We start from the raw sequence: 27,971 nt of genomic DNA on the forward strand, positions 1-27,971 counted from the left end.
TCTGCCCCTCCCTTGCGACCCTCACCCCGCTCTCATTCCGTGTGTTCATTGTGCCTCTTTTTGTTTCTTTGCTGAAATCCTTTCAGTGAATTCCTTGCTGCTGAAATGCACCTCCTGCCTCCGCCCCAGCTGCGTGTGTAAGGAGGTTGCCAGGCAGGTGGGCAACGTGCTGGTGTTGGTGGGCTTCAGGAGGCACAGCCAGCAGGCGGGAAGGCAGGAGCCGCCTGCAGAGACAGGAGAAGACGGGCCACAGATAAAGGCAGGGCCGGGGACCGCCCCGGGGGACCCCTTGTGAAAGGCCCCATGGCAGCACCTGGCAGGCCTGGGCTCTGAAGGGCTCCCTGGCCCACTGGCCGTCCACCCGTCAATGAGGGCGGGGTCCTGGAGGGCACAGAGCCTCGGGCAGCCTGGATGCCCAGGCTGGAGGCCCCTGGGTCTGCTGGGCGCTGGGACCCGGGCTGCCCCCGCGCGCCTGTGAGGAGGGCGGTGCTCTTGCTGCTCAGCGCTGTGCACCAGGGACCTGGCGCGGTTTCATCCTCTGCAAACCTGTTTCTCCTTGCCACCTTGATATAGGAAGCGGGCGGCTTCTTTTCAACCTGAGAACCTTTTCTTTTGATTCTGGCACCTCGTTCCTAAGCCCAGAGCTGCCTCTGTGCTGCTTGTCCTTCTCCAGGTCTAGACCATCCGGGACCGGGACTGGCCTGGGGCCCCTCTGGGGACAGGCAGGGTGGGGCAGCCCAGAGCCACACCTGGGACAGCTCCTTTGTTGGTGGTAGAGAGAGCTGCAGCTTCCCAGTGCGTGAATTGGGTTTTGCTCATTTATAAACCCCGTCATGACTCAGGACATCAAATAGTGACATTTGTCCAGGGAATTTGGGGTAAATATTTGCACACATCCCAAGCCAATTCAGTGAATTTTTAAAAAAAAATATTTTTATTGGTAGTTGATGGACCTTTATTCGATTTATTTATTTTTACATGGTGCTAAGTATCGACCCCAGTGCCTCACATGTGCTAGGCAAGCGCTCTACCACTGAGCCACAACCCCAGCCCTTGGTGTCTTTATTAATAAGATTGGTCAAGCAAGAGAAGTCTCAAGTGAGCAATGTGTTCAGTTTCTAAAAAGACCTTCAGACTGTGGTGAGAATAAATTTTCTTAGAAAATTATGTATAGTTTGTAGTAGAATACACTTATTTTAAAGACACAGTGCTCTTTTATGGTCAATTCCTACGTTTTCCTGTAACACTTGAAAATGTTTTGGTGCCCATGTTTGAGATACTATTGAATGTTGGTGGTCAGAACTTATTATTTTTGTTCTTAAATCAGTATCATCTCCAATTTATTCTTTCAAAAAGCTATGTAAATTTATAACTTATTTGCACCTATAAGTGCTTTATATACCGATTTTAATCCTGGATCAATAGATTTTTGTGTCTATCAGAGGATCGGTTAATTAGTTTTGAATTGTATGCCAAGGTCATGTCTCAACTTTGTGACTTTCCATAGATGACGGATTCTGCTATTGTGACAAGGTCAAGCACATAAAAATTCCAATCAGGCACCAGTAAAGGCAAGTCCCATATGTCCATCTAATTCTGCAGCAGTCTCTCATCCGTGTGGCTGGCCATCCCATCTGTCTCCACCTGAGTTTGCTCGGGTCCTGCCTGTGTGACACACAGTGTCCTTATATGACGTGTAACTGTACCATGCAGCGTTAATGTGTCCTTATGTGTAGCATAGCTATTAAGTATCTTTATTGGGCAGTGGTAGAGACCCAGTGGATGGCGTGGTAGAAAAATTTCAATATGGAGAGCCATCAAGCCGTTTTCTCTCTGTGAAATATTTTGTTTTTCCGTGAACTTCGGGGCTTTGGGTGGCCAGTAATGCTGTTGCTTCTGCATTACTACTAATGAGGAAGTCACTGTCATTTCTCTACACTGGCTCTTCTACAGAAGTGTCTTTGCAAAGTGAGTTGCAAAGTGAGTTGCTTGTGTTTGTTATTCTGGTCCTGGGTTAGCACCGGGTGCCAGAGTGAATCGGTCTGGGGTTGGTAGTGGGTTGTTGTGAAGGCAGGAAATTGCAGGTGAGAACCAACTCTCCTATACCTGTTATACCATCTTCGGTGATGATGGCTGATCGGTCCCCGAGGTGTATCTAGGGCAGCCAAGCAGGGGTCTCTAAATAGGTCAGGGGTCCCCACAGGCACCCTGCCCGTCCCTGATTCTGTTCAAAGCTCTCCCTCCTGAATGGCCAAAAGAGGAGTTTTGTCTAGCAACAAGACAGGATTACCAACAGCGTGGTGCTGGCTGGTGGCCACCTGCTGCCATTCAGGCGATGCCCGCTGCCATGGCAACCCCACTGGGCCTTTCGTGGTCACGGTAGACACAGTTGCCCAAGTAGAGCAACCCGAAGCAGACAGGGAGCATGGGCTAGTCCCAGGGATGCCGCTGGCAGGCCAGGGTGGCTCCCAGGCCACCTGCTGGGCAGTTGGGCTGGATGGGGTGACATTGTGAAATACAGATCTGGCCTTCATCTCTGTTTCCTGGCAATGAGCGCAGGTTCTCCAATGTGGAGTGTTGTCTCTATGCTAACAAGCCCCCCAGATTACGTCAGGACACGGGCCGGTCCTGGAAGGACCAAGATGTGGTGGAGGGTGGAGGCTTTCCCTGACCCCTGGGAGGCGGAGTTGGTCACCGCGCCTGCGACCTGATCAGCCACGCCTGGTAGCGATGTGTCCGGGGGCTTGAGGGTTCTGGGGAGCTGGGACTTCTGGGGGCAGCACACCTGGAGAGGCACAGGGCTCTGCACACCTTCTCCCAGCCTGCCCTGAACGTCTCTCTGTCTGGATCCTCCAGAGCGTCCCTGTGATAGGCTGGCCAGCATGTTCCCACGTCCTGCTCCAGCGCCTTCCTTGGCCCCACGGAGGGGGTGATGGTGAACTGCCCGCAGCCACTTGGTCGAGTGTGCCGGGCATCTGATGGGGGACCAGTCGGTGGACTGAGCCCTCAGCGTGGGACTGCGTTATCCCCAGCTGGACAGTGCCAACCGTCCAGTTACAGACGTGCACCTGGCGTCTGCTGCGGACAGGATGGTGTGTGGAGTGTGCCACGCACCTGGACGGTGTTCTGGGTGGCGAGCGTCGGATGAGGGAAGACCTTTTTTTGCACTGGTGGCATTTTCCAAATACAGGTTTGGGGAAGAACAGGGGTTTGAGGACCGACAGTGACGCATGGCCGGTGCGTGAGTCCCATATGAGGAGGCATCACGGATCTGCACGTCTTGGCTCTGAGACTCTGAGCATTGGACACGTCTGGGTGCGCTTGCTCCAGTGGGACGTGGTGCGCCGAGCCGTCCGTCAGGAGGTCCACAGCCGCTGACCCCTGACCTGCGGGGCACATTTCCAGTTTCTTAGGTCCAGGTTGCTCTGGTTTTTCTTCTTTCTGAGATGGGGTCTTGCTCGGTGGGCAGGCTGGTCTTGAACTGTTGGACTGCAGGTGCCGCTGTGCCTGGTGCTAGAGACTCCGATTTGGCTCAGCTGATGAGACAGGAGGTCCCCAAATACAGCGTGTCACCAGGGTAAACTCGTCTTCTTCCTTTGTGGGTCCTGGTGGCTGGTGGGCCCGGGCTTGGTGGCTGGTGGGTTAGCTCGTTGCCCACCCCCATCCTGTTTGCCAGAACCGAGTCACCTGCCACCACACTTCCACGCGAGGTGGGGAATGTGGTGGTCAGCGGGGCACCTGAGGGCTCTTCTAAAACCCCAGGCGTTCAGGCGAAGGACAGGGCGAGCCTTGGGGATCTTAAGCGGGTTTTCCCATGAACACCTTTTATTTTCCAACAGGGAAAGCGCCTCGGCTGCCGGCTTGACGTGGACTCTAAGTGGGAGAAGCGGGGGTCCTGGGGAGCGCCTGTTGGTGAAGCCTGGCTCCATCGCTGCTGCTCCCAGGGGTCCAAGTGGGGCCCAGAGCTCCTCAGATCCTGCAGAGTGGGGAGGGTCACCTCACGGAGTCGCTGCACAGCAGTGCCAGCGTGTCGGGTGGGAGGGTCACTTGGGAGCTGTCCGCTCGGTCCTCTCGAGGAAGAACCCCGGAAGCCATCCACTTCCCTAAACTCACCCTTGCAGGAAAAGCAGGTTGACTCACCTGGACACTTGATTTAATTCCCTTTACTGCTCCAGAGGACACCACTATACGGGAAGGGTACCTTTCCCCCTCCAAATGCAAATGTTGAAATTCTTCTTGGGCTCATGTTGACCCAGAGGCCCTGTTGTCTCTGGCCACATGGTACCGATACTAGATTCAAGGGGACAAACAGTCAGGTTTCCTTGGGAAATGGCAGTGGCAGGTGCTGACAGGGGTCTTCGGTGGCAGCACGTGACCTCGGGGGACACTGTGCATTTGTCCTCCTGGCCTGCAGCAGCTGGCCTGCGTGCTTAGGCCCAGGCCTTACTACGTAGGCTGCTGGACTTGAGCAAGACCCTGGTAGAGTCTCGCAGAGGTGGGCAATTCATGCCGGGCCTCGTGTGCTGTGAATGGCGAGAGGTGGTTGCCCTGGGCACCCCTGGACGTGACAGACTTTAGGATGGGCACCAGCACTGAGCCACCAAGACAGACCATCATGGGTGGATCACAAGCACTGGGAGGGTCAGAGCTGGAGGAGGCCACTCCTGCCACATGCCCTGCCCAGGGGCTCCCTTCCAGGCCAGGAGGGAGAGCAGGAAACAAGGAAGCCACATGCTGCCCTGAGGGCCTGCTCCCCTGCATTTGCACACGCGTGCCCACAGACCTGCACATGCTGGTGCGTGCGTGCACACACGGCAGCTCCACCTGACCTGCTGGCTCTCAGGGCCCCGGGTGGGGCGAGGCTGCGGCCAGCCTGTTTCCCTGGTTCCCCAGGGGCAGTGAGTTTCCAGTGGACCAGGAACTTGCTGGGAGGGCGTGGGGACCTAGGTTCATTTGGAAGTGCTCCTGTGTCCCTCCTGCGAGTGGAGCCCCTTCCTCGTCAACTGCATGTCCTAGTGCGGTGGGAGCGAGGCATGACCTCCCACGTGGCTGCAGTGGCTGAGGCCGTGGGCTCCTGCCTGCCTCTGTGCTGCCCGGAGTTGTCCCCAGCCCTTCGGCATGGCGAGTGGAGCTGAATCGGGTTGTCCCTGCGTCCACGCCACCTTGCAAGGCAGTGCAGGTCCCAGGAGGCAAGTTCCGATTTCCTTGAGAGGCAGGTTGGCTTAGGGCTGTGTTTCAGAGCAGGGGCTGTGGGGTCTGGCAGAGTCCTACTGGGCAGCCTGGACGGGTTGGGGGAGCAGCCAGGCCAGGCCTGAGGGGTCGGAGGCTCCCGGGGCAGACTGTGCACCCGCTGCAGAGCCGATGGCTTCCGGTTCTGGTCCTGGACCTCCATCCTGCCTGGCAGCCCCTGGAGAGCACAGGCTGGGAGGGACCAGAGCGGCCTCCAGGCGGGCTCTGGGGTTCCACGTGCAAGGGCTTTGATATGCACGGTTCTCCTTGGTGGCTTTTTGTCTTCTGAAAAACTGTGTCTTTATTCATAACTGCAGGTGGGAATAGTTTGCATTGAAAGTGCAACGCAGACGGGCCCTGAAGTGCAATTTTACTTGGCTAAAGGGAGGCTGGGGAGAAGGCTTGTAAGAATTCAGCCCCTGTTTGCTTGAAATGGTCTTCCCTGAAATAATTTGTTTTCCTTGAGTTTTGTGATTTTTATTCCTTCCGTTCTGTCTCGTGACTTTTTCTCTACAGCATTACCAGCATATGATGAAGGATGATCAACAGACGGACAGATCATTTTAATATACTTGAAAGCCACAAAACAAGGTGACTGAAAATAAACAGGATAGATGTGATATCTTGAGTTATATGTCTTTCGATTGCTGGAAAATGAAGTGTTGCCTTCAGCTAAACAATTGCATGTTTATGTGAGGCGTAAGTGGAAAGTGTTTAAAAGTCCCTGTCGTCCTCTGGATGTCTAGCACAGGAGGGCAGTTGGTGAGCAGCAGAGCCGGGCACCTGATTGCAGCTCCCTGGACTGACGCTGCACTTGGGCTGGTGGGTCGGGATGTCCCGGGTCTACACTGTCAGGATGGGCGTGCTGCGGCCTGCTTCCAGGCATCTGTCTTGCAAAACCTGATTTTAGTTGTCGGGTGTGCTTGGAGCTGCTGGGAGAGCCGAGTCCCGTGCAGCCACGCACACCCACAGCCACACTGAGGGACGTGGCCCCTGCACCTGGCTCCTGCGGGTGGCCGGGCTGCACCTGGCCTCCAGAGCCCAGCCCCCCCTCCTCGGCAGCTCCTCCCACGTGTGTTGGTCTTTAATCAATTTCCCGTTTTAATTTGGTGGTGGGCTTGCTGCATTGAATTCCTTTTCTCACCCACACCTTTCATTTTTCTCTTTTTATTTTCTGTATGATATTGAGAGGAAATTTAGAACAAGCAGAAAAGATCATGTCTCCAGTGGAAAAGCGTGCTGTGCAGATACCCTTCCCGGATGCCCCGTTCCACCCTCATCTGGTGTGGGTCAGCGTCACACCCCTGTAAGTGGTGTGTCATTAGCAGCTGTGCAAAGTGGTTACTGTCTGTACACAGGCAAAAAAAAAAAAAAAAAAAAAAAAATCTGTTAGCAATGGTGAAAATGACCCCTTCCTACCCTGGAAAGCCAGGCAGGAAAAGGAAGCATCAGGTTGTTGGAGGGTGGAAGCCAAATTGACTGTGTTTGCCGATGATACGCCCCAGGTGTGGACGGGCTGAAGAACCGCAGTCCCTACCCCAGCTAACGAGGAAGTCAGCAAGGCCGCAGGTCCAGGGGAGCACCCTGGGGTGTCCGACCTCGCGAGGGAAGATTGCGCACCAAAGCCACGTGTTCCTGGGAGCACTCACACAGCTCCCAAGCAACGGAAGTGCATCCGTTTGTGATTCGTTCGACTTGTCAGTGAGTTGGGAGCACCCAAAGGGATCAACAGACTTAATATAGTTACTACCCGAATTCCAAAGCCCTCCTCGGCAGAAACAGGAAGAGCAATCCTGGAATGCATATAGGAAGACAAGGGGCCACGGGTAGCCAGCGTCGTCTGAAAAGAAGAGCAAGACTGGAGGCCTGGTGTCTCCCAGCCAAAAACTGTCCACAAAACCACCGTCGTCAAAGCAGCACGGGTCCGGCATCACGGTAGGACAGGAAGGCCAGTGGAACAGATTCAAGATTTCAGGAAGAAACCCAGCCATCGTATGGCCAGGTGGTTTTCGACCGGAATGCCATGATCACCCGATAGGGAAACAGTCCCTCCAGCTGACGGGGCTGGCAACATGCAGATCACTGAGTACGCCTGGCTCCTGCCCACAAGCGCCCACAAAGGGGACCCAGGACGAGCTGGTGGCCACAGGACCCCTAGGAGAAGCACAGGGGAGGACGTCATGGCTTTGCCCTTGGCAGTGAATTCCTGGATACGACAAAAACAGCATCGTAACAAGACTGACGTCAACCGTGCACCACGGAGACTGGAGTTGACGTGTGTCGAAGGCAGGGTTAAGTGAAGAGAGCCTCCAGAGCGGCACCAAGTGCTTGCAAATCAAACGTCCGGTGAGCGTTGCGTTTCCAGGAACGTAGACACTTCCAGCTCAACACGGGAAGGAGAACCACCCGGTCAAGAGTGAGCGCGGGTTTGAACAGACATTTCTCCAAGGAACGAAAGAAGGCCACTTGCTCACGAAGAGATGCTCAGCACCACGAGGGAGAGGCAGACTGAAACCACCACCAGGTTCCACTTCACATCTGCTGGCGTGGCCATGATTGAAAGGAAGCAATGTTGGCGAGGACGGGGGTCTTGGAAGCTGGCTTAGAAAACAGGGTTTCACGGCTCCCTGAGGGTGAAACAGAACAACATGACTCACCAATTCCATTCCTGGGAAGATCTGCAAAGAAGTGAAGAAAAGGTACTGGAAAAAAAAAAGCTTGCACATGAATATTCATAGCAGCACTGTTCATATAGCTGAAAGGTGGAAGTAAGCCAAAGGTCCACCAACGATGAGCGGATAAACAAGTGGTGGTGTGCACACCGTGGAGCACTATGCTGTCATTAAAAAGGAATGAAATACTGATAACATGCTACTCTGGGGATGAACCTTGAGTCCCTTTGTGCTAAAAGAATCTGGAAAAGGTTGCATATTGTATGATCCCATCTTTAAGAAATCTCTGTAAGAGGAGAATTCATGGGGAAAAACATCGGTGGTTGTCAGGGGCCACGGAGAAAGAGCGTGGAGTCACTACGGCTGAAGCAAGTGTTTGGGAACTTGATGTTGCACAGCACCATGAGGGTCCCACATGCCTCTAGGCTGTTCACTTTAAAATAGTTATTCGTATTGTGTGAATGGTATCTTAAAAAATTTTGGGCTGGGGAGGTAGCTCAGTTGGTAGAGTGCCCCGCAAGCACAAGCCCCTGGGTTCGATCCCCAGCACCCAAAAAAAAAAAAAAAAAAAAAAAAAAAAAAAATCTGAGCTGGGTTCAGTGGCACACGCCTATAATCCTAGTCACTTGGGAGGCCGAGGCAGGAGGATCACAAATTTGAGGCCAGCCTCAGCAAACTAGTGAGATCCTTTCTCAAAATAAAACATAAAACAAGGGCTGGGAGTGTAGCTCAGTGGGAGAGCACCCCTGGGTTCAATCCCCAGGACCAACAAAATCGGTCGAAAGCTTGAGGTAGTTTCAGTGTCCCGGGGAAGAGGGTTTCTTCAGTATTAACTATTTCCTACCAAAAGCACAGCACGGTTAACGCCTACGGTCAGTGGTGGCCACCCAGCAGGCACCCCCCAGATCCCCCAGGATTGCGCAGCTCCTGGTGGGCCTCCTGGACAGCTGCTCTGGGCCTGGCCAGGTCCGGGGGCGAGGCCGTGCTGCGGGTGACATGCAGGTCGGGACAGGAGCGTGGGAGAGGACGTCAGCGTCAGAAGTGCAGGCGCTTAGAGCAGCTGGGAGAAGAGCCTCAGCCTCCCGTTCCCGCCACCGGATCACATCTGTTGACTTGTGAGAAAATGCCCAGGCGCCTTGCACTCTGCGAGGGCGGGCACTGCGCGGTGGCCGTGGTGTGCAGGAATCAAGAGGTCACTGCATCTGGGTGTAGTGGCACACGCCTGTCATCCCAGGGCTGGGGAGGCTGAAGCAGGAGGATTGCAAGTTCAGAGCCAGCCTCAGCAACTTAGCGAGACCCTCAGCAACTCAGTAAGACCCTATCTCTAAATAAAAAGGGCTGGGGATGTGGCTCAGTGGTGAAGCACCCCTGGGTTCAATCCCTGGTACAAAAAAAAAAAAAAAAGGTAGTTGCAGATTTGCAGGGGCTGCCTTCACTGTGCATCGCGGCTCTTTCCACCGCACCCAGCACCCAGCACCCAGAGAGGCACTCTGCTCTTCTACCTGGCCGCAGCAGCATCCCGAGGATCAGCTGCTGTGGACCCTCTGCTCCGCCAGCACCTCGGAGTGCCGTGTGCACACCTGGTCAACCTGCCTGATAACCTGGGAGGGGGGCTGCTCTTGCCCGCTTTTTACAGAAGAGGGAACTGAGACACAGAAGCACCCAGAAGGAAGTCTGGATTCTGTCGTCTGATCCTGGAGGTCACGCCCCGACCACCGGAAAGTTCGGCTCCCTGCAGTTTGCGGCTTTCACTTGGTGTGATTCTACTTTTGGATGCTTCTCCTGTTTCAGTTACGTACAGTCATGTCTAAGAACACGTGTCTCTGTGACCCGCTGGGGTCTCTGCCTTACCAGAGTTCTCTTTACACACCTGAAGAGCCGGGGATCACTAGGAAGGACCAAGCAGTTACGGCGAAGGGCTGCGAAACCGTTCCCAAGAATGGCTGCAGGTCTGGGTCTCCTGGCCGGGAGCAGAGGGGTCGGCAGTTTTTGGAGTATGGAGTGTGCACAGAAGTGTCTCAGCAGGCTGCCCTGTGTCCTGCGAGGAGGCGGGTCAGGGTCCTTTCTGGGGATGCTGAGTGGAGCATCCTGAGATGCAAGGGTCACCCTGCACCGGAGAGTGAACAGGTGCAGAGGGCGACCCGGGAGGGAGCCAGCTCTTGGCCGGCCTGTCTGTCTTGCATCTCCCCAGGGCGAGGGGCAGGGGGGCGGGGGTTCTTCCTGACTCAGCTCTTTGTTGAAAGGTATCTGAAGCCCCAGAAGGAAAATGGCTTCACTTGAACCCTCCAGAGCTGTGGGAAGGAGTCTGTTTGGGGATCTTGTAGAAACGGGAGTGGAGAGACTTGCTCGACTGCAGAAACAGCCTCGTTCGTTGCTCCTGGTTTGAAGGCGTAGACAACCCACTGGTTTGGACCTGGGATCAAGAGAAAGCAAATAGAAACCTCGAGCGGAGCGCGAGCTTCCTCCCCTGCAGTCTGCGGAGCGCAGGATGCGGCCGTGGTCCGTGTGTTCTGGCTGACCTGGCACGAACAGCTGCACGGTTTGCCACTTGGATCCTTTTGACAGAAAGGGATTTTCATCTAGAAGGAGCCTGTGGTGAAGTGCAGGCTTGGCAGGCGCTGGGACTCTGGGAATTCTTTCCTGGTGTACTAACTGTCTTTTGGGACCAGGCAGGGTTTGAGCACAAAACAGACTCCTGGGGCAGGTGCCAGCATGTCCTCGTGGGTGGCAGACTCTTTGGAAAGTCCCTTTATGCCAGTATGGGTAAGATTGAGAGTCAGGGGGAGGACACCAAAGTTCCAAATTAGCTGCTGAGGTCACGGTCAGATCATGGTGGAGCGGGAGTGTGAGCCGAGTTGAGGGGAGATCTGCAGTAGATCTCTGAGCCCTGAAGTCCAAACCACCAGGTGAAGAAACACACTTCCTTTGGTTCATGTGAGCAAGGGTTCTGGCCGGTCACCTCCCTGTCACTGTCTCTCTTCCTGCCTGTTGAGAGGGGGTGGGGGAGGGGCAGCCCACCGACGCTCCCAGAATCCTAAGGGAACAGACCAGAGGGTCCGAGTACAACCAGAAGGATTCTGTGTTGGAACCGCTCATCCCCCACCCCATTTATAAAGTCAGGCACGTGATGCTTCTGCAAAGCTAAGATGTAGGAACCAGCTTTCTCCAACAGATGGGACGGCGCAGGAAACCTTGCCACTTAAGTTCTGCGACTTCACTGAGGTGTGTTGGAGCTGTGCCTGCAGACTGTGCCCGTGGCCTGCAGCGAGGCCAGACTCAGGCCTGGACGGCGGTGCAGGGAGCGCTGCTGAGGCCTGAGCCCGAGCAGGCAGGCTGGGGCGGGCAGGGCGGCCTTCCGGCATCCCGGGCTCTGCCTCCGCCTTTCCGAGTTAGAAGTCACCCTGTTGAGTGCGCTCTCGTCCCGGTGGGAGGGCGGCACGCGGTCACACTGTGGTCCAGACGGGGTAAACGGCACCTTCTGCAGAAGCTTGATTGTGCTGGTGTAGAAGCTGGTGCGTTTGATGATGTGATGATGACGGGCAGTGCCGAATGCCGGGCGGCTGGCCGGGTCACCTATGCCGCATTGACCTTCCCCTCCGGGAGGCAGCCCTGCGCCGGTGCTGCGGGGACCCAGAGGGCCTAGGAGGACAGACGTGCAGGGAGCCGCTGGTGGCTTGGGGCTGCTGTCTTGGGGTGGCGTGGACCAGCCTCCTCTCCCTCACGGCTCCTCCATGGGGGTCTGAGGGCCTCCACTCACGTCAGAGCCTTGTCCCACCTGTGTGAAGGACACTCTGGAGTCCTCCCGACCGTGCTGCGGTCACCTGGAACACGCCCGTCCTCGACTGCAGTGAGACTCGGCAGGAGCAGAGCGCGATCTGGTGCTGTGGTCGCACTGTGTCGCCTGCATCAGTGTTGACCTGCTTCCCAGTCACACAGGGACACACAGGATGTAGGAAGGCTCTTCTGAGCTCACAGTTTTGGAGGTGCAAGGGCGCCCTGTGGCTTGGGCCTCGGGTGAGGGCGTGGATGGGAAGCCCATGCCGTAGCAGTGGTCACACACCCAGCTGGGGCACGCGGGCGGAGGGGCCAGGGTCCACAGCCCCTCCGCAGGGCACTGGCGAGGGACCTCCACAGGGCTCCTCTCCAAGGTCCACAGCACCAGGGCAGGCTTTGCACATGGTCCTCTGGTGATGCTCCTCGTATCCACACCAGTGGGCGGGTGTTGGCACCCAGCGGGACTGTGGAGGTGCAGCAGTGAGACCCCGTCTGACGAGGGTTCTTTCCACTTTGTGTGTTCTGTGTGTGCTTGCGTGTCGTGGCCAGCAGAGCTTGAGTTCAGCGGGTGGGCACACAGAGTGGGCAAGGAGGGCAGGCACACAACAGGGACAGAGAGGGCAGGCACAGAGGGCAGGCACAGAGGGCAGGCAGAGGGCAGGCAGAGGGCAGGCACAGAGAGGGCAGGCACAGAGAGGGCAGGCACAGAGGGCAGGCACAGAGAGGGCAGGCACAGAGGGCAGGCACAGAGAGGGCAGGCACAGAGAGGGCAGGCACAGAGAGGGCAGGCACAGAGAGGGCAGGCACAGAGAGCAGGCACAGAGAGAGCAGGCACAGAGAGCAGGCACAGAGAGGGCAGGCACAGAGAGGGCAGGCACAGAGAGGGCAGGCACAGAGAGGGCAGGCACAGAGGGCAGGCACAGAGAGGGCAGGCACAGAGGGCAGGCACACAGAGGGCAGGCACACAGAGGGCAGGCACAGAGAGAACAGGCACAGAGAGGGCAGGCAGAGAGAGCAGGCACAGAGAGGGCAGGCACAGAGGGCAGGCACAGAGAGGGCAGGCACAGAGAGAGCAGGCACAGAGAGGGCAGGCAGAGAGAGCAGGCACAGAGAGGGCAGGCACAGAGAGGGCAGGCACAGAGGGCAGGCACACAGAGGGCAGGCACAGAGAGAGCAGGCACAGAGAGCAGGCACAGAGAGGGCAGGCACAGAGGGCAGGCAGAGAGAGCAGGCACAGAGAGGGCAGGCACAGAGGGCAGGCACAGAGAGGGCAGGCACAGAGGGCAGGCACAGAGAGGGCAGGCACAGAGAGGGCAGGCACAGAGGGCAGGCACAGAGAGGGCAGGCACAGAGGGCAGGCACAGAGGGCAGGCACAGATAGCAGGCACAGAGGGCAGGCACAGAGAGCAGGCACAGAGAGAGCAGGCACAGAGGGCAGGCACAGAGAGGGCAGGCACAGAGAGCAGGCACAGAGAGGGCAGGCACAGAGGGCAGGCACAGAGAGCAGGCACAGAGGGCAGGCACAGAGAGCAGGCACAGAGAGCAGGCACAGAGAGAGCAGGCACAGAGGGCAGGCACAGAGAGGGCAGGCACAGAGAGAGCAGGCACAGAGAGCAGGCACAGAGAGAGCAGGCACAGAGGGCAGGCACAGAGAGGGCAGGCACAGAGAGCAGGCACAGAGAGAGCAGGCACAGAGGGCAGGCACAGAGAGCAGGCACACAGAGGGCAGGTACACAGACACACTCTGTTTATGGCTGGGCTGTGCAGTCTGGTGTGGCGTCCCTGCTCGAGGGGCCTTTGACCCCCCTCCTAGACCCTTATCCAGAGCGTGCTGGGAACACGCAGTGACTCAGTGGGACAGAGAGAACACACCTTGGTAAGCACACTGTGACTTTCTTTCCTAAGCTTAAAGTGACTTCTGAAGGCCGTGTATCTGTCGATCTTGAGGCGCGCACGCGGGATTTCTCAGTTCAGAGTTTCCCTGATCCTTGTCACGCTGCTGTGATAAGGAGGTGCTTGTCCCATGGGATTGTTCTGAAGTCGTCTGTTCTCAATTGTGTGACATCATCATCATTATTATTATTATTACTGTTTTGATGCTGGGGATTTACATACTTTACCACTGAGCCACATCCCCAGCTCTATTTTTATTTTATCTTTTGAGATAAGAGTCTAAGTTGCTTCAAGCCTTACTAAGTTGCTGAGGCACGCCTTAATTTGTGATCCTCCTGTCTCAGCCTCCCGAGCCTCTGGGATTACAGGTGTGGCCACTGCACCCAACTAAAATTGATTTTTTTATATCAGAATTAAGCAAAGTTGCTAATTGACAAGAAATGAGCTGCCTGTTCCTTTGCCTGGAGATTCCGTGGCAGTTTCTTCCCTGGCTTTTGAAGGCCCCAGGACCCACACGCTGAGCTTCGGTAAGGCCTTGAGGACCCCTCAGGTCTCCCCATGGTGGGAGAGAGAGGACCGGGGTGGAGGCCTGGGAAGCAGCCCTACCCGAGGTCTACAAGCGGCAGGACAGAGAACTGTGCGGGGCCTCAGGCCCTCCATAAGTCGGGTGGGAACGGTGACGCCATGGTCCCCTTGAAGAGCTCATGCGGGATGAGCACCTTTGGTGCTCCGTGAGCCCCGACGCCTTTAGGACCCGGCCAGGTCAAGCGGGCGTGGTCCCAGCATCCCACAAGCTCCTGCCCGAGGCGGGTCCAGCACGTCACTCATCAGGAACCCAGTTCAAGTTAGGGAAGAGCCGGGGGGGCCGAGCCGCAGGGCCCCGCGGGAGGGGTGGTCCCGAGCCGCAGGCCCCCGCGGGAGGGGTGGTCCGGAGCCCCAGGGCCCCCGCGGGAGGGGTGGTCCCGAGTCGCCCCGCCACGCGGGGGGGTGGTCCCGAGCCGCAGGGCCCCGAGGGAGGGGTGGTCCTGAGCGGCCCCGCCCCGCGGGAGGGGTGGTCCCGAGCCCCAGGGCCCCCGCGGGAGGGGTGGTCCCGAGCCGCCCCGCCCCGCAGGAGGGGTGGTCCTGAGCGGCCCCGCCCCGCGGGAGGGGTGGTCCCGAGCCGCAGGGTCCCCGCGGGAGGGGTGGTCCGGAGCCCCGTGGGAGGGGTGGTCCTGAGCGGCCCCGCCCCGCAGGAGGGGTGGTCCCGAGCCCCGCGGGAGGGGTGGTCCTGAGCGGCCCCGCCCCACAGGAGGGGTGGTCCCGAGCCGCAGGGCCCCCGCGGGAGGGGTGGTCCTGAGCGGCCCCGCCCCGCGGGAGGGGTGGTCCCGAGCCCTAGAGCCCCCGCGGGAGGGGTGGTCCCGAGCCGCCCCGCCCCGCAGGAGGGGTGGTCCTGAGCGGCCCCGCCCCGCGGGAGGGGTGGTCCCGAGCCGCAGGGTCCCCGCGGGAGGGGTGGTCCGGAGCCCCGTGGGAGGGGTGGTCCTGAGCGGCCCCGCCCCACAGGAGGGGTGGTCCCGAGCCCCGCGGGAGGGGTGGTCCTGAGCGGCCCCGCCCCGCAGGAGGGGTGGTCCCGAGCCCCGCGGGAGGGGTGGTCCTGAGCGGCCCCGCCCCACAGGAGGGGTGGTCCCGAGCCGCAGGGCCCCGCGGGAGGGGTGGTCCTGAGTCGCCCCGCCCCGCAGGAGGGGTGGTCCCGAGCCGCAGGGCCCCGCGGGAGGGGTGGTCCTGAGCGGCCCCGCCCCACGGTAGGGGTGGTCCTGAGTCGCCCCGCCCCGCAGGAGGGGTGGTCCCGAGCCCCAGGGCCCCGTGGGAGGGGCGGTCCTGAGCGGCCCCGCTCCGCGGGAGGGGTGGTCCCTTGCGGTGCAGTACCCGTCACCTAGCGGAGAGGAGTTGCAGATAGGATCCGCCGTGCGCCCACCCCTGCTGTACCTCCCCTGATTCCAGGATGAGGCGGAGGCATTGGGCCTCCAGGGTCCGCTGCCGGCGGAGGCCGAGGGCGCGGACGGAGTGCAAGGACCCGCGCACCGGTCGCGCACTTGCGTCCCTGGGACTCCTGGCGGGTCGGAGCTGGGGGTGTCTGCGCAGAGGCCCGAGGAGGTGCAGCGCAGAGTCCAGGAGCTCTGGCTGCTGAGGCCCCGCCAGTTCCACTGCGTACCCAACCGGAAAGGGTGGCAGGAGCGCGTCTCCCAGGGGACTGAGGAGATTAAAGGACAGTCAGAGCCTAGGGGGTTAAAGCTCGGCAGTGTCACGGTTGTCACCACCGACAGCACACCTGGCTTCACCGGAGCTCATTGGTGAGGGTGACCAGGAACCGGAGCTCCGTGGCCCCACGTTGCCTGGGCACTCTGGCCACCTTCTCTCTCATTTCCTCTGGTTTCCATGTTTGGCTGCAACTTCAGGCCAGCTGGCCGCATGCACCTGCTTTTCAGCCAGGCTCATACCAGTGCCCTTGGTCCTGGCCTCTGTCAGCAGGAGCTTCCTGTCTCCGCCAGGGTCTCTGGCTGGTGTACTGTGCTGGAGGGGTGGACTTCAGGATTAGCACATGGGGTTAGCTCTGTGGTATACTGTCCAAAGCAGCCACCAGGAAAGGCCCTGCAGTCCCTGGAGTTCACCGTGACCTTCAGCTCATCTTCAGCTGGGTCGTAGTGAGGACACCGGCCAGGAGTCAGAGTATCTACTCCCATGGCTTTACTGCTCACTGTCAGCCGGACACTGACTTAAGTTGTATTGGGAAATCTGCCCACATCTGCTATCCCTGGCTTCATCCTCAGTCTCAGCAGCCACATCTCCTTTTCTCCGCTCCGTATGGAGAGTAGAGGATGCAGCCCTGCTCAGAGGCCACTATGGGGTGGATTCTTCTCTAGCTGCACTTAGCCTCTCTCGCGTTTCCTTGGAAGGTTTCTTCGACTCTGAGTAATATTTTAGCCGGGGATGGGGACCTGGGAGAAGGTGCTGGAAGGTTGGAGACAGAGAAGCTCCAGCCCGGGATGGGGGCCCTCGGGACGCGCCGAGCAGCCAGGGGCCCAGCAGTGGAGTGGCCTGCAGCGGGGGCTGGGGCGACACCTGGGGGCGGCACTGCCTTGCCCAGCTCCTGCCTCTGCCCCACGTGGGACTGGTGGGGACTGGGGGCAGACACAGAGAGCACTGGCCAGGCTCTACTCCTAGCAGGTGCTCCTTGGCCAGCGCTGACCCAGAGCCTGCAGAGAAGGCGCTCCTTGGGACAGTGTGTGCCCAGCTTTAGCCAAGCTGAGAAGGGGGGAGCGCAGGGCAGGCACACCGTGTCAGCGTAGCTGGGTGTGCGGACCGTGCATGTGCGTGTGTTGGAGTGCCTGTGAATGCATGTGTGTGCACAGTGCCTGTGTGAGCACACGCATGTACGTGTGTGTGCAGTGTGTGCATGCATGGACACGTGTGAATGCATGTGTGTGCACAGTGCCTGTGTGAGCACACGCACGTACATGTGTGTGTACAGTGTGTGCATGCATGGACATGTGTGAATGCATGTGTGTGCACAGTGCCTTGTGAGCACACGCATGTACATGTGTGTGCAGTGTGTGCATGCATGGACACGTGTGAATGCATGTGTGTGCACAGTGCCTGTGTGAGCACACGCACGTACATGTGTGTGTACAGTGTGTGCATGCATGGACACGTGTGAATGCATGTGTGTGCACAGTGCCTGTGTGAGCACACACACGTACGTGTGTGCAGTGTGTGCATGCATGGACACGTGTGAATGCATGTGTGTGCACAGTGCCTGTGTGAGCACACACACGTACGTGTGTGCAGTGTGTGCATGTATGGACACGTGTGAATGCATGTGTGTGCACAGTGCCTGTGTGAGCACACACATGTACGTGTGTGCAGTGTGTGCATGCATGGACACGTGTGAATGCATGTGTGTGTGCAGTGCCTTGTGAGCACATGCATGTACGTGTGTGTGCAGTGTGTGCATGCATGGACACGTGTGAATGCATGTGTGTGCACAGTGCCTGTGTGAGCACACGCATGTACGTGAGTGCATGCATGTAGGTGTGTGTATGCACAGTGTGTGTGCATGTGTGGACATGTGGGTGCATGTGTGTGTGTGTGCATGTGCCTGTGGATGTGTGAACACACGCGTTTGTGGATGTGTGCACACACGTGTGCTCTAGGCCCCCTCTGGGAATGTGCGGGCACCTTGGAGGTGAGCAGGTGGGGTCTCTGGGTCAGGGCGGAGGGCAAGGGGCCCTGGTCAGGCCAGTTCCTTGCAGTGGGAGTGGGGCTGGCATTGGAGAGGCAGGGAAGGTGGGGCGAGGCGCTCCCTGGGGCCTCCATTCCCCAGTCCCGGGTGCTGGCATCTCTGCCCCCCAGGGAAGAGCCTCCCACTCCTGCTAACTGGACCGCCTCCTCTCCACTCTCTGATGGCGTGTCCCCAACTCCTCTCCGCCCTGCCTGGCCGAGGCGTTTGCTCTGTCACTCACGTGTCCCTGTCCCTTCACAGCCTGGCTGAGGCTCTCTGCTCCTGTCACTCAGCTGGGCCAGGTGTCCCTGTGTCCTTCACAGCACTTGTCACGGCGCATGGCGCTTTGCTTGTCTGTGTCCCTCCCTGGACCAGCAGTGCTGGAAGCGTCGAGGCAGAGGACCTTGCTGGCACGTCCAGCCTGGCCGGTGCTGCCCTTCCTGAGGCCACAGTGGGACATGTGTGTCACCGCTCATGGGTCCTCCTGCCTCTCTGCCAGCATCTTTGCTCAGCGTCAGGTGTGGGCCCTCCGGACGGTGTCACAGAAGAGCCTGGCGGGTAGGAGCAGGAAGGAGGGCGGGACACCAGGCGGCAGGTGTGGCTGTCGAGAAGAAGCAGGGCATGGACTTGGGACGGGTGAACAGGAGCTGCGTCTGTCCCAGGGCGGGACCCCGTGTCGCTCTGAACACAGGCACGCAGAGGCCAGGGCAGCGGTCCGCAGCAGGGAAGCTCTGCTCCAGAATGGGGGGCACTCTGGGCCTCCGCTCGACTCACAGGGGTCTGATGAAGGTCCTTTTCACCCGGAATGCTCACTCACAGTCTTCCATAGGATTGGGGAGCAGATGAGATGCCTCGCGGGCTTTGATCTGACCCTTATCCCAGAGATACAGTGACCAGGACCATAGAAGGTTGCCAGGTGCTGTGGCTCATGTCTGTGATCCCAGCTACTCCAGAGCCCGAGGCCAGTGCTTGCAACTTAATGAGACTGTCTCAAAATAAAAAACAGGGCTGGGGTGTAGCTCAGTGGAGGAGGCTTGTCCAGCACTGCCCACGCTCACACACAGGACCCCAGAGGCATGCGCTTGCCTGAGATGGGTCAGCAGAGGCAAGATGTCTCCAGCTCTTTCCCTGCACTTGAACAGAGAGGTTGACCTCGTCTGCTCCTCAGGGGGGCAGAGGCGGCAACAGTGCCACCAGGTTGCCCCTGTGGCCGAGCCCGCGCGTGCTTCTGGGCGCCCGTGCTCTGGTACGCTAATCGGAGGGCTGGCAGACGCGAGGTGGGAGCAGAGGCTGAGAGACTGCAGGAGCTTGCTCAGGGAGAACCAGGCGGGAAAATTGCTGGGTCCTGTCTGCCTGGCTGCCTCTAAGACTTGGGGACTCCGCGTCTCTCCGGAGTGCCTTGAGACACCTAAGAGCCTTGGAGCAGCATTGACGGTTATCCAAACCCCGAGTGAGGAGACCAGCCTCGGGTGTCCCGCCTGCCCCTCCCTCGCCTGCCCAGGTCCATGCTGCACTGGTTCTGGCTGTGACTGCTCTGCGGGGTGGAAGAGCTTCCTTTGTCCCTGAAACCCACGCTGGCATTGCCCCTCCGAGGACGTGGGGGGGGGCACAGTGGGAGTACAGAACAGCCGACCCTGGTGTTGGGTTCCCCACGGAGCCCCAGTGCCCGGGAATGGCCCCAAGTGAGGGTGTTTTCTAGTGAGATGAAGAGCCTTAATAGCACCACGGGCGCTTCACAGGGCTGCTGAGGTTACCAGGCCACTCTGAGATTCCCTAATGCGCTCTTGAGGCAGGTGCCGCCATCTGCACTTCTCTGCTCTCTGATCTTGGATTCTGTGATGTCTCCCCAGGGGTTTACCCTCAGAGGACGCGTTGCTATACCTGGTAGCTCTTCACCCACGTAGCCTCCTTGGCTCACGTTAGGTTTATCACTGGCGCTTAGTCACTCTGGGCAGGGTTTGTCAGTGGCGTGTGACAGCTTCCCTTTCCCCAGACCAGATGGCTCTCGGGGCAGGGCCTGTAAGTCCCGTGAGACTTTCCCTCGCCAGCCTCTCCCATGGCTCACCTGCCCTGAGCCTTAGTTTCCTGACCCGTAAAGTGGGGATGACCCTCCCCCTGGGTTGTTGCATGGGCTGAAACGCAGCCGCCCCACTGGAGCCAGGGCTTGATAAAGTCACCCACCGCGTCCCTGGGTCACCCACTGCTGCGTAACCAGCCGCACTGAACTGGTGCCTTCAGACAGCAGGCACTTCTTTCTCATGGTTTTTGTGGGTTGGCAGTCTGGGCATGGCTGGCGGGTCCTCCGGCTCAGGGTCTCTTACAGGGTCACAACCAGGCGTCAGCTGGAGTCAGTCACAGGATGGAACCAGGAGAGAGTCTGCCTCTGAGCTCCCCCGATGTTGGCAGGGTGCGGGGCCTGGGAGCCTATTGCTGATGTGTACTGGGGCCGCTCCCCTCCTTGTCGCCTCCCCGCAGGGCGGCTGGCTTCATGCCAGCCAGGGGGTGAGGGGGCAGGGGCGTGGAAGACGGCTCAGCCACACTGTCTCATACCTGACCGCGGAAGGCACGCATCACTTTTGGGATCCTGTTTTCAGCCGTCAGTCAGGCACGGCCACACCAGGAGCCAGTGCGGGAGATGGGGTTCACGGGAGCCGTTGGGGAGCTGCCTGTGACAGCTGGGATCAGCACTGGCCCTCACTTGCTAGGTCAGCAACTCAGGGGCAATGAATACTATTTTGGAAAAAAACCTCAGCCTGGAACAGTACAAATCCAAAGTTTGGAGCTTGGTGCTTTTGTGAACCAGGTGTTCCATACATCGTAGAGGGCTTGCCCTCCGGGGGGCGGGGGCTGTGTCCTTGTCAGAGGACCCTCTTGCCCAATCAAGAGCTTGTGCAGAAAGAGACGTTCACAAAGGAACAGCTAGTTCTGTGGCAGGAAGTGTGATTGAAGTAGAAATCAGTGATTTTTTTTTTTTTTCAACAGTTAAGGTCACACTTTCTAAGACCCATTGGATAAACCGAGATTTCTGCTTAGCTGCAGTTTGCACTTGGGGACAGACTGCTCTTGGGAGGTGCCATGAAGCAGCCAGAGCTATTATAAGAAAACGGAAGCGGAGCGACTGTAGGGCTTGCTTCTTCCCTCTGCACACCACCTATTCCTTCTCTCTCGGGTCTGAGAGGTACAGGGGAGGAGGGGTAGGCTGGGGACAGGAGTGGGACGGAGCGCTGGGCACCCACACCCTCTCGCTCCTGGTAGGCTTTCCTAGAATGCGCGGGGATGCCCTTGGCCGTCAGCAGGGTGCAGTGTGGGCGGCTGAAGGGGCAGCACAGGGACCGGCCGCATCTGCCAGCTCTGGAGTAACCAGAGGCGGGGAAACCGCTGACAGCAGGAAGGGACGCACGGCCGGGTGTCACACACGTTTTCTTACCAGGACAGCTTCTTCAGGGGCTGCTTCCTGGAACCGGACAGTCTCTTTTTAGATGGTCATCCCAGCATCCGAGAAGACGCTGGGTGGAGTCCCAGCTTTGCCATATGCTTGGACTGGCTTCTCTGGTTCCTCTTTAAAATGACAATGCTGAGGCCTGACCCGAGGTGACCAGAGATGTGAGGAGACAGGCAAGTTCGCCAAAGCCTTCCACTGGACCACAGACCAGACCCCAGAGAACCTAAAGAAGGCAGGAGTGTTCAGTATGTTCAAGGAAGTGAAAATAGAGATTTCAGGAATTGGCAAAGAATTCAAAATTATAGAATGACTCAAATGGAAATTGCGCAACTGAAAAAATATAGTAATCAATATTAGGGATAAGCATATAGCTTTATCATCATATTAGATACAGCTGCAGAAACTGTGGAACGAGCCCAAAAGACAGTCTCCAAACTCAGAAGGATGAAAGATAAAGAATATAAAATGTCTGTGGTCAGGTGAAAAAGTTCAGTGCAGGCACCGCAGGGGTCCCAGCCGGAGGGAGGGGAGTCAGATCTTGGGAGCTGGGTGTGTTGCCCGTCTCCACACGCTCACCACACGAGCACACAGACACATGGGCACACACACAGGGGTGCACACACACTCGCACACACACACACAGGGGCACACACACTCACTCACATGCAGTACTTGAAGAGACGGATGCTTTTCCACGTAAGTGCTTAGCTCAGTGTCTGGAACCTTCGGTGTGGTCGGTGACTGACTGCCTTTCCCACGGCTGACATTATCGTTTGCTCGTCTTGGCCATTCTGCTGGAGTCCACATCCCCAGGCCTTGGGTTCACCAGCTGTCTCCTTGCAGTGCTGGGGCATTCAGCTCACCCTCAGGGCTCCGGGCTGGGCTCACAGGGGCGGGGCTTCCGGTGAAGGTTTTCCTCTGCAGACCGTGTGGTGAAGGGATTGCTGGGGAAATCATCACTATTTACAGCGTTATTTCGATGGAAAACACATATTTGAGTTTCAAGTGATTCTCCAACAAATGCCCTTCTGGATCACAGCCACCTGCAGTCTGGCTGATGTGCTAGGGATGGCCCGTGCAGTTAATTCCGTCACTGTCACCCTACGCCCACGGTTGGATCCTCTGCACAGTTGAAGTCTGATTGGGATGCTCCAGAAGGGACCATGATGCTTAGTTTGTCCTGCAGAGTGAGATGGTCCCCAATTTAGGATGGCCTGGCTTGTGCTTTTACCCTGGTGTGGAAGTACGACACCCCCACTCTTTTTTACCCTCAGTACAGCATTCACCAAATCACATGAGGTGTCCAACACATTAGTACGCAACAGGCTCTGTGTCCGGTGGCTTTGCCACGTAAGTTCTGTGAGCACATTCAGGAGGTCAGGCGGCCCCGCGGTGTTGGGTGGGTGAGATGTATTCCAAGCATTCTCCACTTCCGGTGATCGCAGCTTCCAGAGCTTATCAGGACATGTCCCGTGGTAAGTCAGGAGGCATCAGTACACCACGGGGAAATCGTATTCCGCCTCTTTAACGTTGTGATAGGAGTAAGATCAAAGTTTAAAAGATCACGGTATGTGCTGTAATTTTTCTGACCTGTAATTAAATTTTAGGTCATTTCTTATTTTTATAAATTGTACAAGCAGTGAATGTTTTGGGTGGGGATTAATTTTTAATTTTGAGACAGGGTCTTCCTAAGTTGCTGAGGCTGCCTCAGGGTCCCGAGCGTGCTGGGACTGTAGATTCGCACCACTGTGCACAGCTACTGCAGTGACTCTCCACACCCTTTTCCTCTGTTCCTCCTCCTGTCTAGAAACAGAACCCACATTTTCCCCCCTTTTTCTTGCAGTGCTGGGAGTTGAACCCAAGGCCTCAGGCATGGAGGCAAGTGCTCAGTGCTGAGCCACACCCTCAGCTGCTAAAAGTGTTCTTCTTTTAGCTGCATTCTTAGGAATGGGATTCCTGCATCTGCTGGTCTTATTAACATTTAATGATTTCCTTCACATAAGAGGCATGTTGGTTTATAGAGTTATTAACAATGTATATTTCTTATTAGTTTCCTACACCACTTGTGAAGATTTCTATAACACCTGTGGAATGGTGCTTCTTGGGTTTGGAGTGGAGGGGTGTGTTGGAAGGTCAGGGTGACCAGGGAGGACAGCAGTTGCTTCTCAGTGTCCCCTCAACCACATCATCTTGATTCCCTGCGGAGTGGAGTTAAGAAGATGCCGAGGCCCTTTGTGGATTCCGGGAGTCCATGGTGGGGGACTGACGGGTGATGTCTGCCGAAGAGCAGGAGCTGGTGGGGGGAGATCCTTGCCCGACTTGCCCTTCTCTGTCTCCTGCTGTTGGAAATGGAAGCCCGTTGCCACAATCCAGGAGAGAAGAAAGGATCGTGGTTGGTTTTCACAGGTTGGGGTGCCTAGAGTTCTACAGGACCGCGGCTAAAAGTCTGGTTCCTCATTTCATGATTGTAGATTTACCTGTGGTCACTCACTGTGACCGTTCAATGGTGGAGATCCTCGTCTCAGAGTTAGTGCTTGTTCCCAGAGGGCTGAGTAATGGGAGGGACATCAGATGAGGTGTCTGGTTCCCAGTAAGCAGACAGACCCAGCTGGGCTCAGGCGCACCATGGCTTGGATGGCACAGGGCGTCGGGGTGTCACTGAACCTGAACTCGTTTTATTCGAACGCGTCCTCTTTCGTTACTGTCAAAATAGCAGCAGTTACATCTTGGGAATGAGGCTCGCAAATGACTCGAGCTGTGCAGGGTGAAACTAGAAAGCAGTAATGAGAGTGGTCCTTCTGAGCCCCAGGAAGTGCACTTTCATCGTTAATAGAAGTTTCGACTTCCTGGGGAGGCTGATTTAACCACTGACAGTGGCTTGAGAGGATGCAGTGGGGACTGGAAACACTTGGTTCTGACTCGCCAATAGCCGTGTGACCTTGAGGAAGTCCTCGGCTTCCTCCTCTGTAGAGCCAAAGCCGAGGACTGGGTGAGTCGGGCCCTACAAGATGGAAAAGTTACACATAGAAAAGTTTCCATCAGGGTAAGTCCGCTAAAACTAAAGGGGCCTTTAAAGCTGGTGGGCCACCAGAACCCTCCCCTCCGCCTCTCTTCTTAGGGGACTCTGTTCTGTTTCCTGTTCCCACTCTGTTTCCATGTGTAAGCATTATGACTCAGGGGGCCAACTCCTTGTGTGTGTCACTGTCCTAGTGAGGTTTCAGCAGGAAAGAGGAGTGCCCAGCAGCCTGCAGCTGGTGTGGGCAGGTCTTCCCCTTGTGGCCAGCTGGGGAACAGCAGCTGTCCTGGAAGGTCCTTCACCTGTCACAGAAGCACTGGCCAGAGAGGACCTCTTGGTGCTGTTCTTTGCAAGACTGTTGCCTTTCCTGAAACAAACTAAAAATCTCCCTATCCCTTTTGTCCCGCGATCTCCTATGAAATGTATAAGCAAGAGCAATGCTGAGAGTTGGGTTGTTAAAAACGTAGCAGCTGAACACACTGAGTGCATTCCACCGACAAGACAAACCGGTGGTTGTGTGCACATTTGGGTAGGTTTGCTGCTCTGTTCAGGGAAGCTGGCGTTTTGGCGTGAGCCTTTGCAGAAGGCAAGGAGGAGAGCTACATGATTGTAACGTGTCTTTCTGTTTTCACCGTGAAGGCAGCTTGCAGGCTGGTCTTGCAGGCAGCCTCTGGGGTGCCTTAGGGACTGGGTGAGTTTGAGCAGAGCCCTTGGAAGCCATGCTTCCCAGAGCAGCATCTCAACTGAGGAGACGAAGCACCTGTCAAAGCCCTGTGTACCCAGGGCCATGAGAGCACGGAGAGCCGCTGGCGAGAGCTTCCAGGGGTGGCCCAGCAGGTGAGCCAGGGTGTACACTGGCCAGACAGTGACTTGAGGGCTGAGGAGTTGGTTCCTGAGCCCTGGGCGGCTGGGTTGGCTGCAGTCCCGCCTCTGCTGGCACTTACCCTGCTGGGCATCCAGCACTGTTTTGGGACACTCCAGGGAGGGTGGCCCCTGACCTCCCACCAGTGGGGTGTAGCGCGCAGAAGGCAGGGTAGGGATGCAGGAATGGACAGAAGGACGATGGAAGAGCCTAACACAGGGGATTCCTAAACTGTGATGGAGGGAAATAGAAATGAGCGTGGTCAGCACGGGCGGGTCCCCACCCTGCCTGTGGCAGTGTGTAGGAAGCAGTGGGCTTCCTGGAGGAGGGCCCAGGGGCGTTTCCTGGTCCTCAGGGCGGCAGGCGTCACCTGTCCAGGATGAAGGATGGGCTTATCCACAGGGGGGCTTAAAAGCAACTGGGATGAAAAGAACTGGGTTGCGGTTTGTCGGCTGGAGAGGGAACGAGAGCCAGGACCTCAGGAAGGTGCGGTTCAGAAACAGCAGTTGCAGCGACCGGAATGCAGGAGCTGCGGCCGTCAGCCCGCCCACCGCGGTGGACTCCGCACGGGCCCCGCGCTGCCAGGAGCTTGGCGCTGCGCTGTGCGGGGCTCCGGGGCTCGAGCCGGCGGCCAACCCTCCGCATGGACGGTCCCGCGCTGCCAGGAGCTTGGCGCTGCGCTGTGCGGGGCTCCGGGGCTGAGCCGGCGGCCAGCCCCCCGAAGCGGGTTGTCTGAGGAGGGCCGCAAGCCCAGGCCCCTCTTGCTCGGGGCTGGCTGGACTGGTCCCGCAGACACAGGAGCACGCGGGAACACAAGTGATTCAGACTGCCGCCCATTTCACAGCAGCGTCGGAAGAGAAAACGCTTCCCTGAAGTTGCAACATGGTCTCCTTGATCTCTTGACTTGGGCAGTTCCGCCTTTAATATAAGATCCCCTCACTGTCGTTCTTTCCCTTGCTGAGTCTCTTCCCCTGTTGCTCACAGACCTGGACGGGTCTCGTGATCCTTTGCCCTGGGAGCAGACTGCTGCCCACCCAGCTCTCTGCACAGGCTGAGCCTGGCATCTCCTTGCTGCCTGGCAGAGTGGGTCTTACCCACGGAGGGCGTCAGTCCTGCCTTCTGGGCAGTGTTCTGACTTTATCTTCTAACTCCTCCTTTGCCATTTTAATTTCTAAGAATTGCTCTTATTCTCTGAAGGGTCTTTTAAGATAGCATCCTGTTCTTTTGTAGGTGGGTATCAATGTCTGGCTTTTCCATGTTTATTTTAAAAAGATTAAATAAATTGAAAGCTCGGTCCTGGGGTTTGTGGATGGTGCACACAGGGCCTTTACTTAGAGGACCCCAGTGTCAGAATTTGTGGGGTTTTTGGTCTCACTGGAGGGGACCTTCTCCACTTCTGCCTGGGCTCACACAGTCAGGAGAACGCTTTGTGGCCTCTGTCTTTGCTGTGACTCAAGCCCCAGCTCCCAGGGTCCTGCAGGGGGATTCCCATGTCCTCCTGGATTGCAGGCTGTTGTGTCCCCTGCCCCAGGACTCCAGGTGACCTGGGGTCTGCGGGTGTGTTTTTGCATGGTCATTCAGTGGGTCCTGCTTTCAGCCTTGGCCTCGACCCTGGCTGGCCTCTGGGATTCCCTGGCATGACCTGGCCTGCTGCCGTCCAGCCTCCCTCCCTGCGGGCACCTAAGTGGCAACTCCTTTCTCGGGCAGCACAACCTCCGGGATTTTGCTGATGTCACTGGTCTGGGGTTGTCTCATCCTGTCTCTCTGACCTTGTGAGTCTACCTCACAGTGGTTCAGGAGGGGAGTGGACCTGAACACTGCATATTCAATTTGCAATGTGCAACTGGACACCGTTCTCAATCAGCTTTAAACAATCGTTTAGCAGAGAAAGAGCTGAGCTGAGACCTTTCTAGAATTAAGTACAAGTGGAAGCTACTATCCAGCCATCACATTGGAAAGCAAAAGCATCAGAAATGTAGAAATCAGAATTCAGGGTGTTAAAGGGCGACTCCTGGGGAAGCAGACGGCGGCTTTCTTCTTTTCCTTTTTTTCTCTTCTTTCTTGTCCCTCCCTCCCTCCTCCCCCCTCCTCCCTCCTCCCTCCTCCCTTCCTTCCTCCCTCCCTTCCTTCCACCCTCCCTCCCTTCCTTCCTCCCTCCCTCCCTCCCTCCTCCCTTCCTCCCTTCCTCCCTCCCTCCTTCCTTCCTTCCTCCCTCCTTCCTTCCTTCCTCCCTCCTTCCTTCCTTCCTTCATTCCTTCCTTCCTTCCTCCCTCCCTCCCTCCCTCCCTTCCTCCCTTCCTCCCTCCGTCCCTCCCTCCTCCCTCCTCCCTCCTCCCTCCCTCCCTTCCTTCCTCGCCCTCCTTCCTTCCCTCTTGAGTGCTAATAAGATTCTGAACAATACCAGTTGTTTCAACCTAAATGCTGTTGCCACAGGTCTTTGTTAGGCCCCTCTTCCAGTTTCCAAATTTCTAGAAGTTCTTGTGCTGTGACATGCTCATTCTGAGCTGACTATTGTTCACATGTGAAACATGGTTCTTACACTCATTTTTACCCTGTTTCTCTTCTCTCTACGAAAGCAACACAATTGCATTAGGAAACACTGGTAAGAGGTAGAGGCAGTTGTGTCCCTCCGCTCCCCCGTCCTGTCAGCCAAGATGACCAGTTGCGGGCTCTGTTGGCTCCTGGGTCCTCATGGCCCGTCTTCCTTCTCTTCTAGGACACGGGGGTTGGGAAGTCGAGCATCGTGTGCCGGTTCGTCCAGGACCACTTCGACCATAACATCAGCCCTACCATTGGGTAAGTTGCTGTGTGTCCCCTTTCTCTTTGAT

At 57.3% G+C, this 27,971-nt stretch overlaps 1 protein-coding gene across 2 annotated transcripts in view; it reads left to right on the forward strand.

Moving 5' to 3' along the window:
* Positions 1 to 27,971, forward strand: part of Rab31 (RAB31, member RAS oncogene family) — a 104,710-nt gene that overhangs the window by 20,003 nt on the left and 56,736 nt on the right. For both annotated transcript variants that reach the window (XM_047526669.1, XM_047526670.1), the window contains exon 2: positions 27,860 to 27,939. In XM_047526669.1, the coding sequence (XP_047382625.1) occupies positions 27,860 to 27,939 (80 nt within the window). The remainder of the gene's footprint in view (positions 1 to 27,859; positions 27,940 to 27,971) is intronic.

Source organism: Sciurus carolinensis, chromosome 15 (assembly GCF_902686445.1).
Source record: "Sciurus carolinensis chromosome 15, mSciCar1.2, whole genome shotgun sequence".
Lineage (NCBI taxonomy): Eukaryota > Metazoa > Chordata > Mammalia > Rodentia > Sciuridae > Sciurus > Sciurus carolinensis.